This window comes from Carassius gibelio, chromosome B19, assembly GCF_023724105.1.
Source record: "Carassius gibelio isolate Cgi1373 ecotype wild population from Czech Republic chromosome B19, carGib1.2-hapl.c, whole genome shotgun sequence".
Lineage (NCBI taxonomy): Eukaryota > Metazoa > Chordata > Actinopteri > Cypriniformes > Cyprinidae > Carassius > Carassius gibelio.
The window spans coordinates 28,848,698-28,865,850 of NC_068414.1; the positions used below are offsets into that span (position 1 = coordinate 28,848,698).

The following is a 17,153-nucleotide window of genomic DNA, read 5'->3' on the forward strand; positions in this document are numbered from 1 at the left end:
ATTTTGTGGTTAATGTATGAAACAGCAGTAACATTTCTATGCAGATGTGGGGTAAAATACTCTACAATACATATAGCATACGGTATAATAATAAACATTAAGCTTCTGTGCTTTGCTGGGATCCAAAATCCGCAATCCGAATCATCAAGGCCTAAAACCAAATCAACCTAAAGACAGGGAAATATTAGATCCTGGAAGGACGTAAATAAACAAGAACTGTACATCCATAAAACACAATGAAAGTGTTCATGTTTTTTCTTGGTTTGAAAATAAAATGCTAAAACATCACGAGATCTATACATGTGTACGTAAGGGTATAACCACGGTAGACGAAAAATAATTTTCCTGTCCATTATTATCCTCGTTATCTGCCAGGACCTGGCCGTACTCGATCGATGACGGGAAGTTAAGGCGCTTCATCTGGAGCGAGGATAGTCGGGAATCTCAAAAAAACAGGTAAACGAATTACCTCCCCGTGCATGAAAATACACAATCTGTAAAATAATACACGCCTACATAAAATGCATGATCAAAAAGACATAATGTGGCATTCACGTGAGGTTATTTATAAACAGGTAAATGCTGCCGTGCACATGCAGTGGCCTGCGCTTAAATGACCCTCGCGACGGGGCAGCACGGACCCCGCCGTCATGACAGAACAAACCCAAAATACAGCTCACATATCTGTTTATCAGCCCACCAGGTGTTTATTTATCAGTTCAGCAACGCTGGAGCCACATCTAAAGGACAGCATGTGACAGAAGCCCTTTAATCGTTCGGTTAGCGATTCGGTTTCGGTCCCCATTTGTAGTTAGCCAGGTCAGCTGCAAGGTTTAGCCGTTCTCCGACAATTGTATTTGTTATAAATATATTAAAATGATCTCTGTAACGTGCTCAGTTGTTAGTTTTTCAATGTATTTTTTTATGAATCAATAACGTAGTCATGCATTGTTTTTATTTAATGTAAGAGGGTTTGTTTGTATTATCTTGTTGAAACCATAGCAGCTTTAGCGTGCTAAACAGGCTCTGTTACCTTATGTGATCCATTGTTAAGAAGAAATTGGATGCTGGATCATAATATTATCTTATATATGATTGAAATTAATTATTGTTCATATTGCACACGGAAATATGCATTGCAGTTCAGTCGCCAATGTTAAGTTTATACAAAAGCATTACGTGGCTGTTAGCCAAAGCTAACAATAGCCGTTACGGTGTCATTTGGCATTGCGCTATATATTTGTGTATAAGTTATGTTGTTGCTGAAGTAAACACACGAGCTAAAATCATTAAGTCAATTTCTCTTCTTAGGTTCTTCAGCACGAAGCGTTTCTACGGTTAAAAAAACCGATAGCTTGAGTTTGTGCAAGAATATATATATATATATATATATATATATATATATATATATGTGTGTGTGTGTGTGTGTGTGTGTGTGTGTGTGTGTGTGTGTGTGTATGCATGTATGTGTATTAAACTCACTTTATGAAAACAGTCTATTTATTATGAGACATAGTTAAAAAATATAGCTAACACATTACTCTGTGCATTAAGGATCCCATTGATTCACAGCTTATTACAATATATATAAAAAACTAAGTTTAATATATAAGATGAGCCCTTCCATTTGTTCTGTCTCTATATCATTTTTAATTTGAATTTTTTAATGTTAACACAGGACTTAAAAGGGACAGTTTACCCAAAGTAGTTTGATAGTTCACATAATTTACTCAATGTCATGATGTTCCAAAGCTGTATAATTGTATTTCTTTTATGAAACACAAGATATTTTGAAAAATATTGATAACCAAACTGTATTGGGGACCATTGACTTCCATTGTATGGAGAAAAAAACACTGACAGAAATAGATGTTTCTCAAAATATCTTCTTTAGTCAGGCGAGTAAATACTTTTGGTTATCATGCAGTTGTTATTACATTATTTCATGTTATTTTTATGCGTTCTAGGATTGAGTCCACTGACCAGGCATGGGGGACATGAAAACCCCCGATTTTGATGACCTGTTGGCAGCGTTTGACATTCCTGACATTGATGCCAAAGAGGCTATCCAGTCCGCCCCAGATGAGGTGGAGGGGCATCAAGGAGCAGGCGGAGGATCGCTCATAAAGGCTGGTGATGCTTCAGTAGGTGGAAGTTCAGCCTTAAGATCGCCCAGCCCTTCCACAGATTCGCAGAGCGACCCATCTATTGTGAGTGTGATTGTGAAGAACCGTGTTCGCCCTGAGCCTTTTGATGGTGGCGACAGCTCTGTACCAGACCCATTAAACCATAATGGATTTGTGTCGTCCGGTGGGTCAGTGCATATGTCTCAATCCCGGGGCCAGCCAAATGGGGAACAATGGCCCATATGCAGCTCAAAGGCGATTCCAGAGACTGCAGGAGCGCTGGGATCTTCCAGCACTTCCAAACCAGGCAGCAACATCTTCAATAAGCTGAAGCCCTTGATGGCACAGGGTGCTGGAGACTCTGTCGGCAGGGCCCGAAAAATGCAGCTTCTGCAACAGCAACACATGCAGCAGGAGATTAACCTAGAAGGTGTGGACAAGGAGAAAGCCCCTGCGATTCCTAGTGGGACAAGTGGAGCAGCATCTCCTTTCTTTCCCCCACCTAAACCACTTCTTTCCACTCCCTCCACAGCTTCGTCTTCTTCACCGTCATCGTCCTCTCCATCGGTTGGTTCCCGTGTTTCTGGGGCCATGGCATCGTCTCCGCTGGCTACATCTCTAACGGAGCCATTAAACGGATCGCCACGTCTTAGTTCTCCAGCTTTCAGACATGTGGATTCAGATGAGGAGGATTCGGATCCTGATTCCGGAGGATCTCTGGTCATCCATGAGAGTCCAGACTCTCCCACTCCACCGAAACTATCACGGCGGCTCAGGTCACCTCCAGAAAATTCACAGTCTCCTTCTCTCCCTGCTTCGACATCCATATCTCCCAGCACTTACCCCAAACCAGGTGACACTCCCTTGGCATCACCTGCTTCCCCTCGAGCTCAACAGAACTGGCTTTCCGCACCAGTCCAGACAGGAACCGGAAAGAGTTTACCCCAAGAAGAGCGAAACCCAGAACATGTTATAGAAGAACGGGATTCGCCAGAGAGCCCCGAGCCAGAGATGCCCAAGTCCTCCATGCCAACATCTGCAGTCACCAAAAGATCATGTAGTCCAGCGGTTGCCCCTTCATCACCATCTGCTTCCCTTCAGGAACCTAAGGCAGAAGAAGAGGAGATGGAGGTAGACAAAGATTCAGTGGAGAATGGACAAGATGCGGCTAATACAGATGGTAAGGATGGCGGGAAGAGGGATGAAGAGAAGATGGAGATAGATGCTGCACAATCCCTTCCAGCAGATGCCAGATCACCGAGCAGTGGTGGCAAAGCTGTATCTGGTGGAAATGCTCCCTCCAGACCTCTTAAAGTCCGTATCAAGACAATTAAGACGTCTACAGGAGGTATCACACGCACGGTTACCCGAGTAGCAGGTAAGGGAGGCACTGCGAATGCAGACAAAGATGCAAATAAAGCCCAAATGGGCAGTCGAGCTGTTCCTGCAAAAGGCACCAAAAAAAATGACAGTCAAGTGGTAAAATGCTCAACCTTACCAGTATCCACTCTAGAAGCCAGCAGTGCCATGATAGCTGCAGCCAGCAAGGTCCAAAACAAAATGGGCATGCAAGCCGATAAAACAAAAGTCTCTGCCACAGCGGTGAGCATCACGAAAGCCACCACTTTACCAGTCGCGCCAGCCGTCGGCGGGATGAGCGTGCGGTCTACAGTCGGTAAAACCACCAATGGAGGGACTGTGCCGTGTAAACCAGCGTCTATTGTCAACAGCACCGGTGCTGTTATTTCCCGTAGCCAGTCTAGTCTAGTTGAGGCTTTCAACAAGATCCTAAACAGCAAGAACCTGCTGCCCAGCTACCGTCCGGATCTCTCAACCCCACCACCCCCTGAATGGGGTCTTCCTATGCCTGCTACTGGATACCGCTGCTTGGAATGCGGAGATGCTTTTGCTTTGGAGCGCAGCCTGGCGCGACACTACGACCGACGCTCTTTGAGAATAGAAGTGACGTGCAATCACTGCGCAAAGCGACTGGCTTTCTTCAACAAATGCAGCCTGTTGTTACATGCTCGGGAGCACAAGGAACGAGGCCTGGTCATGCAGTGCTCACATTTGGTTATGAGACCAGTTACAGTGGAGCAGATGATCGGCCAGCAAGACACTACTCCCATTGGTAAGTTTTGCAACATCATATCTTTTTGTCTCAATTTGAATTGGGTTGTTTTTGCTTAATATTTAAAAATAATCCAGATGTTACCTGCCCCCAGATATTAGTTTATTTATAAAAAATTAGAGCTACATGAAAAAATAGAGAAGAACTGTGGCGTTCTGGGATAAAACACCCATAATGCAATTTTGCTTTTGGCATTACGCCACTGTCGAATGCAGTTCTATCAGTAGTTCAATCAGTAGTTTCTGGAGCTGTCAAAAGCCTGGGACTTTTGTTGAAACTAGAGATCGAGCTTCAACATTTTTGTATTCCCGCCGTCAGACAATAAGATCAATAGAAGTATGCGGTAACAAAATCAAAATTGCATTGTGGGTGTTTCTGGTAAAAGAAAACTCCACTGTTCTTTTCTGTTTTCTCATGTAGCACCATTTCAACTTTTTTTTTTTTTTTTTGTAATGGAAAGACTAGTTTTATTAAAAGCCCATCTTGTCAGCAGTGAAATTAAATGTTTTAAATGTTCTCATTTCTCCAGGTATGCTCTCTCCATCACTCTCCTCTCCACCTCTGTCATCCTCCACCACCCAAACTGGGACGACTCCTATACCGTCCACTTCCAGTCCACTGAAGGACTCCCCTTCTCCAGGCACGGCTTCATCCCAGCCCAGCCCTGCCCGCCGTGGACCCCAGAGTCCCCAGGCTCTGATGCCACTGCCCTGCAAGAAGGGTGAAGCCCTGCAATACAACAATAATAAGTGTCCTGAATGTCAAGCTCAGTTTTCAAGCAAGGCTGAATTAGTGTCCCATTTCCAGCAAATCAGAGCTACTCCTAATTCGGTAAGTTGCAACATTGTAAAGGTGGTCGAATTATTTTCTTCTGTTGGGTCATTGGGCCAATTTGTTTTAAATGTCCTCCCAGCAATTTTGCTAACCGCACCACATAAATAATAGTTTACTTTACTTTTCATGTGTTCTTATCTTATATTATTTAAAAATTTTAATGAAATTGCCTTCTCCAAATATTTTCATTTGCAATAATTGTTAGTAAATAAGCTTTAAAAGACTACATGAAAGTAGATTAAAATTAATGTAGGCAAATCATTTTTTCCAGTTTAACACATTCAAAATATTTAATAGGTGAGTTTTCTACAATATATTTAGTTGTAGCGTATCAGTGGTGACTGTCAAATTGATGTACATATGGCAGAAATGTACAGTAAAAATAAGTTGATGATGAAACCGATAATGAACACTATTAACATCAATGATTGTATGTTGCAATCAAACTCATAGCAAAGTTTGGTAGTTGTTTATGTTTTTTCAAGCTTTTGCATGTCAGATCTGCATCACGTTCAGCAGCGGAAGCTCTTAAAGAAATAGCTGCCAAAACACCCTAATAACCAGCTGCTGTGATGACAGCTAATCAAAGAAGAAAACAAGAGAAAATCAATAACTTTTATAACTTTAAGGATTCATCTAATTTTAATTTTAATTCGGTGTTTAAATAAAATTTCAGTATCAGTGATACTGGCCTTCAGTCATAAAAATATGCCATCACACAAATATAATGTCTTCATGTTGTTTGTACATTAATTTGAAGATTGACTGAAATTATTGCAATATAAAAGTATATTTAAAAACTTTAATGTTAGGTGGGATTAATCGTGATTAATTGATGATGAAATTTTTTAATCGATTGTCAGCACTAATATATACAAAAAATATTCTTTTTTGCATTGTTTTGCATTGAGTGCTATTTTTATTGCATTGAATGCTATTATTACATTCATTTACATAATGTTTTCATGAACAATTTACACATTTATTTTTGCTAATGTTTCATAGAAGATACCCAGCATCTGTAATGTGTAAGTTAATGTGTAAACTGCTTTATTTACTAACCTTTGTTATCCCTGCGTTTTTTTTCTTTCAGACTTGTATGCTTTGCTCTCCTCCCATGATGCTGCCTAACATGTGCAGTGTTTCAGCCCATCAGCGGATCCATAAGCACCGCGCACCCCACGTGTGTCCAGAGTGTGGAGGCACTGCTCGTCAGGCCACGTTTCAGACCCATCTGGAAGAGTCTTGCCTGCACTTCGCCAGGCGCATCGGCTACAGGTTCCTGGCCTACAAATGCCTTTCAGTGTTTTGTGATACCACAGACAATTTCATTGCTTTTCAGCTGTATTTTTTAGGCTATTTGTGAGTATTCGTTATACATGCAAACCTGCATCCTTTATTCCAGGTGCTCCAGTTGTCAGGTTGTGTTCGGAGGTTTGAACTCCATCAAGTCCCACATTCAAACAGCTCACTGTGAGGTGTTTCATAAGTGCCCCAATTGCCCGATGGCCTTCAAATCTGCCCAGAGCGCACAGGGGCACATCACTTCCCAGCATCCCGCCCTCACAGCTGCACAGGCTAAGTAGGTTGACCCATCACACACAGCTTTTCGTGATTAGTACCTAATATTTTGTTTTAAAGATACATTCTTTAAATCTGAATATTCTTACGTTATATCTACAGGATGATCTACAAGTGTGTCATGTGTGACACAGTGTTTACCCAGAAACCTTTGCTCTACATGCATTTTGACACTCACCTGGCCAAACAGAAGGTGCATGTGTTCAAATGTCCAGACTGCACTAAACTTTATGCCCAGAAAGGCTCAATGATGGAACACATCAAGGTGAATACCTTACTATAATAATAATTATTATTATTATTATATAGAGTGCATTTAAGGATATTAAAATGTTTTAAATTAATTACTTATTTTGCCTTTTGTGTTACCCATTCTTTTCACTTCCTCTAAAGAGTGTGGTGTCAGCAAAGGCATACAAAAACTCTTGGTTTGGCTTTACAAAGTGATTTCTGTGTATCACCTTGTCTAAAGCTTATAGCAAGTACAACAGCCACCTTAGTGTGAACTGTCACATTTTCCTGTCAGTCACTCTCAGGCTTTTAACCAGAGCTGCCTTGTAATATTTCCCATTAGACTGTTCATAGAGGCCTGTCTGTCAAAGCTGAGGCTCCGCCCACCACCTCATCTCCAGTCTCGGCTCCTTCCAGCAACTCCATTTCTAAACCTAAACCCACAGAAAACAATTCGGATGAGTTGAGCCAGGGACAGGGAGAGGAGGATGAGGAGGAGGAGGAGGAGGAGGAGGGAGAGCATGAAGGGGAAGAGAGAGACGAGGGAGAAGAGGACGAGAATGAGGAAGAAGATCAGGTGAGCTCTCCAGAAAGCGGGAGTATGGAGTGGAGATGCAAAGAGTGCAAGAAACGATTCGCTGAGAGAGAGGAGTACATCGACCACATGAAGAATGAACATGGCACGGTAGGTATTCTTAAAAGCATACGTGTGTGTGTGTGTGTGTGTGTATATAATATATATATATATATATATATATATATATATATATATATATATATATATATATATATATATATATATATATATATAATTTTTAATAGTAAGTTTTTAATAAGAATTTAGTGAGCATAAGAATTTAATCTATTGTGAAATATAATTATAACTTTTGTGGAAATTATTTTTTTAAAGAAATGTAAAAAGAACAGCATTTATTTTAAATAGACTTAATTTGTAATGTCTTTGTCGCTTTTAATCAATTTAATGTCCTTGCTTAATAAAAAAAAAAAAAAAATCAAATCGTGCTGAACCCCAGATTTTGTGGTGGGGGTGTTTATATTTAATACTTACTACATTTGTTTGTATGTATACATTAGCATATATAAATATTTACCAATTTTATACATTTATAATTGTATTCTTTTAAACTATTATATATAGTTGCAAAAGGGCTCCAATATGCCATAGGTGACAACATTCAAAATATTAAGAATTGTATTATTATTATTATTATTGTATATTTAGTTTAAATTTATTCAAATTTCTTTACATTTGTGATATGCCTGTATTTTTTTCTTCTTCCTCTAGTTAATGAAGAAGTTCCCCTGCAGATTGTGTGAACGCTCATTCAGTTCAGCCAACAGCCTTCGTCGACATGTCCGGATAATACATGAGGGTGTCAAGAGAGTCTTCCGCTGCCCGTGAGTCAAACATTCCTCAACCACAAATTTATTTATATCTTTCTTTTCCTCCCTAAAACCGATTCTTCGTTTGTTTAGTTTGCCCCCCTCTTAATTCTGCATATATATATATACTATTCTCCTCAGGCACTGCTCTGAGGGTAAGCGTACGTTCAGTAGTCGTCTAATTTTAGAGAAGCACATTCGGGTCAGACATGGCATCAGAGCTCGGCAAACCACAGACAGACCGGTCAGTTTGGACACTTCGCCTCTGTAGAGTTCAGAGATATTTGATTATCCATATAGTAATTTTAATTTCCTCTCCCAGAATGCTCCGAACACCAGAAAGCGTTCACTTCCGGGCGAGGGGGCAGGCAGCTCGTCAGAGCTCGACAACGAGGGCGGAGCTCCACCAGTAGGGGGCGGTACCGATACCGATGACGTCACAGGAGAAGATGCCTCATGCCCGGCCAAAAGAACTCGAGTGTCTGAGAACCGGACACCTGAGCAGGAAGAAGATGATGGCACGTTCCGCTGCACACCCTGTGGCTTCACCTCACAGGATTGGGAAGAGTTCCAGCGCCACATTCCCATCCACTGTGACGCTGAGAACGCACCGCAGCAGTGCCTGCAGTGTGGCGCCTGCTTCGCCTCGGCCGGCTCGCTCAGTCGACACAAATTCATTACGCACCGTTTACGCCAAGGTCAGCATGACAGTCGGGGCGGAAACGCATCACCTGGCGCGTCGCCACAGGATGGCTCGCCATCTTCACCTAAAGCGGGTGAGGAGGGGGAGGGAGGGGTCAGCTGCAGGGTGTGCAGCCGGCGCTTCGACAAGACTTCGGACCTTAACACGCACTTCCGCACGCATGGCATGGCCTTCATCACGGCACACAGGACCGACAAGCCCGTGTAGAACGAGCGAGATGGGACAAGACACGGAAAAGCCATTGCAAAATGGGTCACCGCATCGGACCATCCAAGACCAGTTTAAGATTAATACTTTGAATTTGGAAAATTTCACTTGTCGTTATGATAGTAACGTGATCTGTCTTCCGAAACACAAAGATATTAAAGTTATTTCCCCCTTTCCTCCCTGTTTGTAACATCCTCAGCCTTTTAAATGCATTTCCACAAGGTTAAAATTGTATCTGCTCGAAAACTACTTTACATCGAGCAGCTGCGCGTCTGCTGGGTTTTGCGTCAACCTGCAAAAAGCATTAAAGCAAAAAGGGTGCTAGTGAAGGGTTTAAAAAAAAAAAGAAATAAAGGAAAACACTGACTTTTAAATGTAACGATATTGTACAGACATTGTAGTTCTGATATTTATTTATATTGAAGCATTCATCAGTCTTTTGATAATCGTCGAGCTTTAAGTGAGCTGAAAAGGTTTCATTTGTGCAAGGAGATATACAGAGGTATATGAGGTCAAAGATGGATTGTAAAGTTTAAATAGTCAAAAAAAGGTCAATATAAGTAAACATGGATACATTTCAGTCACAGATACACTTGAGCACATTTTATGTGTATAAATGCAGTACATCAGTTTGATATGGTTGTTGAATTTGGAAATGTGAATAAGTTCAGTCGTTGTGTTTTTTTTCTCCTTAGCTGAAAGTCAATATTGAAGTACTGCTAGTAAAGGTTTGTGTTCGGAACCTGGTGTAATTTTTACAACTTCATCTGAATCGGCATTGAGTTTGAAGGATTGCTTGTGTGTGTTTTATGACGAATTATGTACAAATATGAATGTCGTTTGTGGGTTTTTGTTTCCTTTGATAAGAGTCTTTTCTATCAGAATGTTCTGTGCTTGTCGAAAACCACATTTCTTATAAATAATATTGTGATCGTGTGAATCATCTGTGCGAGTGTGACTTTCTATCCCTCCAGTAATATATGTGTATGTTCCATACATAGACCGTCTATAGACAGCCATCTTATTGTGTGATCACCTGCCTGTTTCACTGCCGTACAGTTCTGTGTCAGTTCTCTTGCCCTTGCTTTCTAAATAAAACAGTAAATTGGTACGGTACAGATCCTGGTGTCCTTGATGATTCATCTCCCAGTGCATGCTGGGAACTCTTTAACACTAGTAAAATGCACAGTTTAATATCATCATTAGCAATATTATGAAATCCAATGCAATTACTTCTGAAACTCTTGGCAGTGAAAAGTCAAAATTTTCATTGCCATAGTTAACATAAACTGATGTTGAGCAAAATATTTGTCTTGGATTTATTAATGTTTTTTAATGTCAGTATTTATAAAAACAATTGTTCTTTAATCAGGTTAGTACACAAAACTTGTTGAAACAAATTGTTGAAATTAATGTAAACAAATAAAGCTAAACAATATCATAAAGTCTTACAACTTCATCAGATAATTCAGTACATGATTTTTGCTTACAAAATATGAATATAAATTACTATATTTCTGTTGAATTTTTTTTTAGCAGTAATTCAACAGTAGATAAGACAGTATATCATATAGATATTGTGCTACAGAAATTAAATTTAAGACATGTCCTTTAAGGTTTTACAAAGTCAATGATATATATATATCATTTTATATGTTTGATCATTAACAAACCAAAATAATAAATAATCTCACCCAGTTTATATACAACAAAGATAACTTTTTCATATTATTTCTTTTTATATCATAAACACAATGATCATTAAATTAAATGTATTTAGCATATAAATATTAACTATTGAAATTTTGCAGCTTTACTTTAGCTGATGTCTGCTGAGGTTATGGAAAAGATCCCATCCTTGCCGTTTTCTTTAATGGCGTCAAATCTTGTCTGCATACCGTCCAGCTCCACAGTTTGCTGGAGCACAGCTGTCAGGTCCTCAGCATCCTCTGGTTCTGAGTCTGGATGATGAACTCCAATCAGCAGCTCATAGAGTAATGCGCCCAGGAGAGCGCCCACACACGTTACAAACACAGGTATCCACCACCAGCCACCACCAGCCCTGACACACAACAGCTCTCACGTTAGTCTCCAAGAATTTTTCTTTTTCATACATGCACAAATGTATTGTCCTGTTGTTCTTTCCAATGACAATGCTAAACATTTATGTTGTGTGTCTACACAGGAAAAATGGTGTAGAAAATTAAATGAAATAAAAGTAAATCTCACAAATAATAATACATTGTAAATGAAATGTGTTATTCATTGTGAAGTAGAAATTAGCATTTTTATGTAAAACATACTCCAATAGTTTTATTTACAATTTAACCAAAAAAATAAAAAAATTGTGGATTATGAAATGCTAGTTTAATTTGAAAATAACATGCACTACTTGTTTTTTAAAGAAATTTTATGAGACAAGAGAGCATGAAATTGGTTAAATGTGACAGTAAAGACATATAAAGACTTTTTTTTTTACATATATATATATATATATATATATATATATATATATGTATATATATATATATATATATATATATATATATATATATATATATATATATATGTATATATATATATATATAATTACTTTAAAAACATGAAGCAGCTGTTTTCAGCATAGGAATAACAAATATGATAATAGAAATAAATGATTCTTTAGCACCAAATCCGCATATTTGAATGATTTCTAAAAGATCATGTGATGCTAGAGACTGGAGTTTTGTGTGTGTGTGCATATTTGTGTGTGTGTGTGTGTATATATATATATATATATATATATATATATATATATATATAGGCTTTGAACTTCTGTGTTTTTTAGACTGACCTGAACACTTCATCTCCCCAGCCTGCAATGTAAGAGAAGAGTCTCGGGCCGAAGTCTCGAGCCGGGTTAATAGCATATCCGCTGTTAGACCCCATGGAGATGCCGATCACCAGGACAGCTGCTCCCACCAGGACAGGCTCCAGACCAGGAGGAGCTGGTGTGTTACGAGGATCTCCCAATGCAAGAACACACACTAGCAGAGCAGCTGTGCCTATTATCTGCAAGACAAGCTCCAGTTAATGTGGTTTGGTTAAACACTTCAGATCAAACTGATGAACATATTTTTCTTTATTTTTGTTCTTTTTAAAGCCTTGTTAACGTTACATTAACTTTGAAATAGTGTGAACCGAGCTAATCCAGTTACAGACACAAACTAAAAATACATTTTACAAACTATGTGTGACATAAAACTGCATTTAAAAGTTCAAAGCATTCATTCAAAACAATACATGCATTCTGATGGGCCTTCTTTTGGAACATTTTTTAATGGCTGACAATAACTGACAGTATTGTATATAAAATGTAAGCTACTTTTGCATAAAAACACCAGAATATGTAATAATGTTATGAGTAATTAGCTTTCATTATTTGGTTCTGGTGATCTTATGAAAGTATCGCGTCCTGAGAATAGTCTTAGCATTTCAAACAGTAGATTTCCATGTTTGATATATTATGCTGACCTGGTCAACCACTCCTCCCCATAGACTCAGGTAGTCAGCAGGATAAGTTGAGAAGATACCAGCCGTGGCAGTGGCACCACTAACTGTCAGATGTCCTCCAGTGAAATCCATTATGGCATCTGTGAACAAACACGTGTATTAATTTGGATGTACTTGTGAATTTTTATATATAGGCCTAAATAACCAGTCAAAAGTTTGGATTGCCAAAAGATCACCGTAACCAAATATTGCTGGATATGACTAATCTTGTCATTCATAACAATGTAAGATGAATATTCAGCAGCCATTAAGCAGCTGTAAAATGTGGTAACCATGCAATACCTTAAAGAGATATTTTTAACTGGTTACAAAAATTAATTTCGTTGATATAAATTCATGTATTTAAGTTAATATTGTTGTAAAAAAAAAAAGTGTAATCATTATATTATATAACAAAGACTAGACTGAAAATTTGGTATATAATTTATTCAAATAGAAAACATTTAAAATGGTAATAATATTTCACAATATTAAAACATTTTACTGTATTTTTGTTCAAATAAATATAGCCTTTAAGGCCCATTCACAACAAGAACGATAACTATAAAGATAACGATTAAAGATAAAGTTCTAAATATCGTTCTCAGTATTAAAGAATAGCAGAGTCCACACCACAACTATAACGATAAAGACAAAGAGGAACGAAATCGTTTGAATCACTTTCAAAACTATTTATTTTTTTCAGCTGATGAAAAAAAAAAATTTGACAGCCAATCAGAATCAATTCTGCTATAACGAGCACGAGAATTTAAAGTTGCAAACGCACGTGCGCTTAAAATAAACGGACGATATCGTTCGCTCTTGTCGATGCTGATATCGATATCTTTATCGTTATCTTTATAGTTATCGTTCTTGGTGTGAACGGTGAGAATAGGAGACTTCTTTCAGAAACAGTAAAAACTCGTAACTATTCCAAACTATTTCGATACACTATTTCTCTGTTTAATACCGTAAAGCTGCTTTGACACAGTCTGCATTGTAAAAAGCGCTATATAAATAATGCTGACTTGACTTAACTTTGGTAGTGTAGATAAGATAGATCAGGAAGAATGAGATTCACTCACCATAGTACTGAAGAGCAACAGTTGCTGCTGCCAAAAATGCTCCTAAGAGCTGTGAGCACACATAGAACGGAAGACAAGTCCAGGAAAACCTGCCCAGGACACACAGGGTGAGGGAAACAGCTGGATTCAGGTGAGCTCCTTAAACAGATGAGAAATGGATTCATTTATATGTATATACAGGGACTTATGTCTCAATATACACAGCTGCTTTAGAGATTTCATACCTGATACCCCTTTTGCCACATAAATCCCAAATGTTGTGCCCAATGCAAACCCGAGGTTGATTGACAGGTATTCACCCTTAGTGTTTTGAGAGGTCGTCACCTGGGCAACTGATCCGCACCCAAAAAGCTGAAGAGAAAGTGGCATCAAAAAACATAAATTATCATCTATTGTGAATGTTTTACACAGACACTACGTCTATAATGAAACACCTTATGGCACAATAAGACTGCTGTGCATTGGTGAAGTTTCTGTTCAGTGCCACACTTTTACTAAATGTAGTTCTAAGTCAAGATTGATCTCCAGAAGATTGTTGAAGTTCTTTACACATTTGCTACAGAAAAGATTTAATGGGCAGAAGGTGCTATGTTCGACTCAATAAAGATAATTGGATATACTAAAGATAAAAAATTGTTATACGTTTTTGTAAGTGCTTTACTATTTGAATGCAAACATGTGTATATATAGGCCTACATAAAAAAAAATATATCTCATAAAATTATACAAATTTTGCAAAGATACAGGTTAACAGCACATATTTCCATATTATAAATAAAACTATGAAGGGTGACTTACTATTAAAATATAGACTCCGAAAAATTCTGCCAGACACTGTCTGAACAAGCTGCTCTTGATTCGGCATCTCCTCAGCAGGCGATCCATCATTTCTGCCCTCTGTAGCCTACTTTCTATGTCTTCAGTTCATTTATAATGAAGGTAAATGTAAGCCAGGACTGCAGTACTCCAGATGTTTCTCAGGGCTCCATACAGAAGGTTTGTCATGAAAAGACCCAGTCAGAACGCACGTACTCCCCCCACCCCAACAAAAAAAAAGTTTAACTATCACTAACTATCACACTGCATAATTAAACGGAAGACTATCTGTTGTGATAAAGTGCATGTCTGGGCAAGGAATGACAATTACATGTAGTACATTGCCCTTTTGTGTAATAAAACGATGAGCAGTTTATTGTTAACTTTTATCTGTGATGCACTGCTGGCATATTCCAGATTTATGCATAAATCTTCTACTATTTATTTTAAAACAAAAGCTTAAAAACCTAATTCATACATAATACCTTAATTTTTAAAAGTGTGTACATGTATCATCAGAGCAAAACAGATAAAAGATGCTTTTTTTTTAGCTCAACCATTTATCCATTAACCAATATTAAGTTAAGAAAAAAAAACATGTTCTCCGAACTAACATTCACAAGCACATACATAAATGTATATCGCTCATGCATATCTAATGGCTCAGGCCCAATTTATTTTTTATTTCTTTGTGTTTTCTCCTAATGAACTAGTTTTCTGGGTTATCCTGCAAACTACACTAGTTCACATATGTTGTGTAAATGTTTTACCCTGAGGTCCATGGTTAATGTGTCCATGCGGCTGTTCTCAATTGTCTCACCAATGGACTAAAGTTATAATTAAAGCCTAAAACTATTTTCTACACCATTGGCTATTCATGTTGGTATTTAAATGGCCCATAAAAGTGAAATCAGCTTTTGTAGAGATTGTGTCTTAACTTCTAACCTAACGTAGGGAGATAATCATTTATGTAACAAAGTATAAAGTCAATCTCCATAAAGTCTATGTCACTAGATAAAGATCAGATTGGGTGCAAAGCTAACCTAACTCTTACCAGTTATGGCATAATATGCACTATGACCAGAAGTGTGCCAGGTTCGGTGTCTATATCTCTGACCTTGATGTTTCTTAATGTGTTAATGTTTTATAGGGAAATACAAATTTGGTGAATACAAAATGATTATTTTCTGATTGCACTGTTAATTCACTTTAAGTAACTGTTAAGTAAATGAATCAAATACGTATTTGATCCCCTATTAATCAGTAAGATTTCTGGCTCCCAGGTGTCTTTTATACAGGTAAGGAGCTGAGATTAAGAGGACTTTCTTAAAGGGACATTCCAAGGATGTCAGGGACAAGATTGTAACAGTTGGTGCAATTATTCCCAAATGAAAGAAACACAAAATAACTGTCAATCTCCCTCGGACTGGAGCTCCATGCAAGGTCTCACCTCATGGAGTTTCAATGATCATGAGAACAGTGAGGAATCAGCCCAGAACTACACTGGATGATCTTGTCAATGATCTCAAGGCAGCGGGGACCATAGTCAGCAAGAAAACAATTAGTAACACACTTCATCTTGAAGGACAGAAATCCAGCAGCACCAGCAAGGTCCCCCTGCTCAAGAACGCACATGTACAGGCCAGTCTAAAGTTTACCAATAATTCAGAGGAGAACTGGGTGAAGGTGTTGTGGTCAGATGAGACCAAAATCCAGCTCTTTGGCATCAAATCAACTCGCTGTGTTTGGTGGAGGACGAATGCTGCCTATGACCTCAGGAACACAATCCCCACCGTCAAACATAGAGGTGGAAACATTATGCTTTGGGGGTGTAGTTCTCCTAAGGGGATAGGACAACACTGCATCAAAGGGACACTGGACAGGGCCATGTAACATCAGGGCCAGGGCATTGAAGCCAGCCAGGTCATGGATGAGTATTCCAGCATGACAATGACCCATAACACACGGCCGAAGCAACAAAGGAGTGGCTCAAGGAGCACTTTTTATGCCTTGGTGTGGCCTAGCCAGTCTCCAGACCTCAATCCAATAGAAAAATGTGTGGAGGGAGCTGAAGGTTCGAGTTTTCCAAACGTCAGCCTCGAAACCTTAAAGACTTGGAGAGGATCTGCAAGAGGAGTGGGACAAAATCTCTCCTGAGATGTGTGCAAACCTGGTGGCCAACTACAAGAAACATCTGACCTCTGTGATTACCAACAAGTCTTTTGCAACCAAGTACTAAGTCATGTTTTGCCAAGGGGTCAAATACTTTTTTCACTCATTAAAATGCAATTTTCTGGATTTTTTGCTTGTTATTCAGTCTCTCAATGTTCAAACAAACCTACCATTAAAATTATAGACTGATAATTTCTTTGTCAGTGGCAAATGTACAAAATCAGTAGAGGATCAAAATGAACGAACATTAAAGTCTTCAATTAAGTTTTGGACTTATCGGAAGGATAAAAAACCCCAGGATTTTCATGAGGAAAATTGTCAGTGTACTTTTC

At 38.7% G+C, this 17,153-nt stretch overlaps 2 protein-coding genes and 1 non-coding gene across 4 annotated transcripts; 2 read left to right on the top strand and 1 right to left on the bottom strand.

The window, feature by feature from the left end:
* The first annotated feature begins 366 nt into the window (after positions 1-366).
* On the top strand, positions 367-10,333 carry znf687b (zinc finger protein 687b). 2 transcript variants are annotated; one of them, XM_052584051.1, is made up of 10 exons: positions 367-456; positions 1,968-4,257; positions 4,787-5,088; positions 6,185-6,369; positions 6,497-6,673; positions 6,775-6,937; positions 7,247-7,588; positions 8,210-8,322; positions 8,449-8,551; positions 8,630-10,333. In XM_052584051.1, exons 2-10 carry the CDS (start codon positions 1,989-1,991, stop codon positions 9,215-9,217), a joined length of 4,242 nt encoding a protein of 1,413 aa, XP_052440011.1. In that variant the 5' UTR covers positions 367-456; positions 1,968-1,988; the 3' UTR covers positions 9,218-10,333. The 2 variants fall into 2 exon arrangements, with proteins under 2 accessions (XP_052440011.1, XP_052440010.1); XM_052584050.1 differs by lacking the exon at positions 367-456 and adding an exon at positions 670-819.
* LOC127981084 (small nucleolar RNA SNORA13) lies at positions 7,027-7,162 on the top strand. Its single transcript, XR_008160065.1, has one exon. It is a non-coding gene; the product is annotated as a small nucleolar RNA SNORA13 (small nucleolar RNA).
* Positions 10,334-10,388: 55 nt separating the features above from the next.
* On the bottom strand, positions 10,389-15,264 carry aqp10b (aquaporin 10b). The gene is made up of 6 exons (XM_052584052.1): positions 14,632-15,264; positions 14,058-14,184; positions 13,834-13,971; positions 12,731-12,849; positions 12,051-12,268; positions 10,389-11,279 (listed from the first exon to the last, which is right to left on the bottom strand). Exons 1-6 carry the CDS (start codon positions 14,719-14,721, stop codon positions 11,036-11,038), a joined length of 936 nt encoding a protein of 311 aa, XP_052440012.1. The 5' UTR covers positions 14,722-15,264; the 3' UTR covers positions 10,389-11,035.
* Between the last annotated feature and the right edge of the window lie 1,889 nt (positions 15,265-17,153).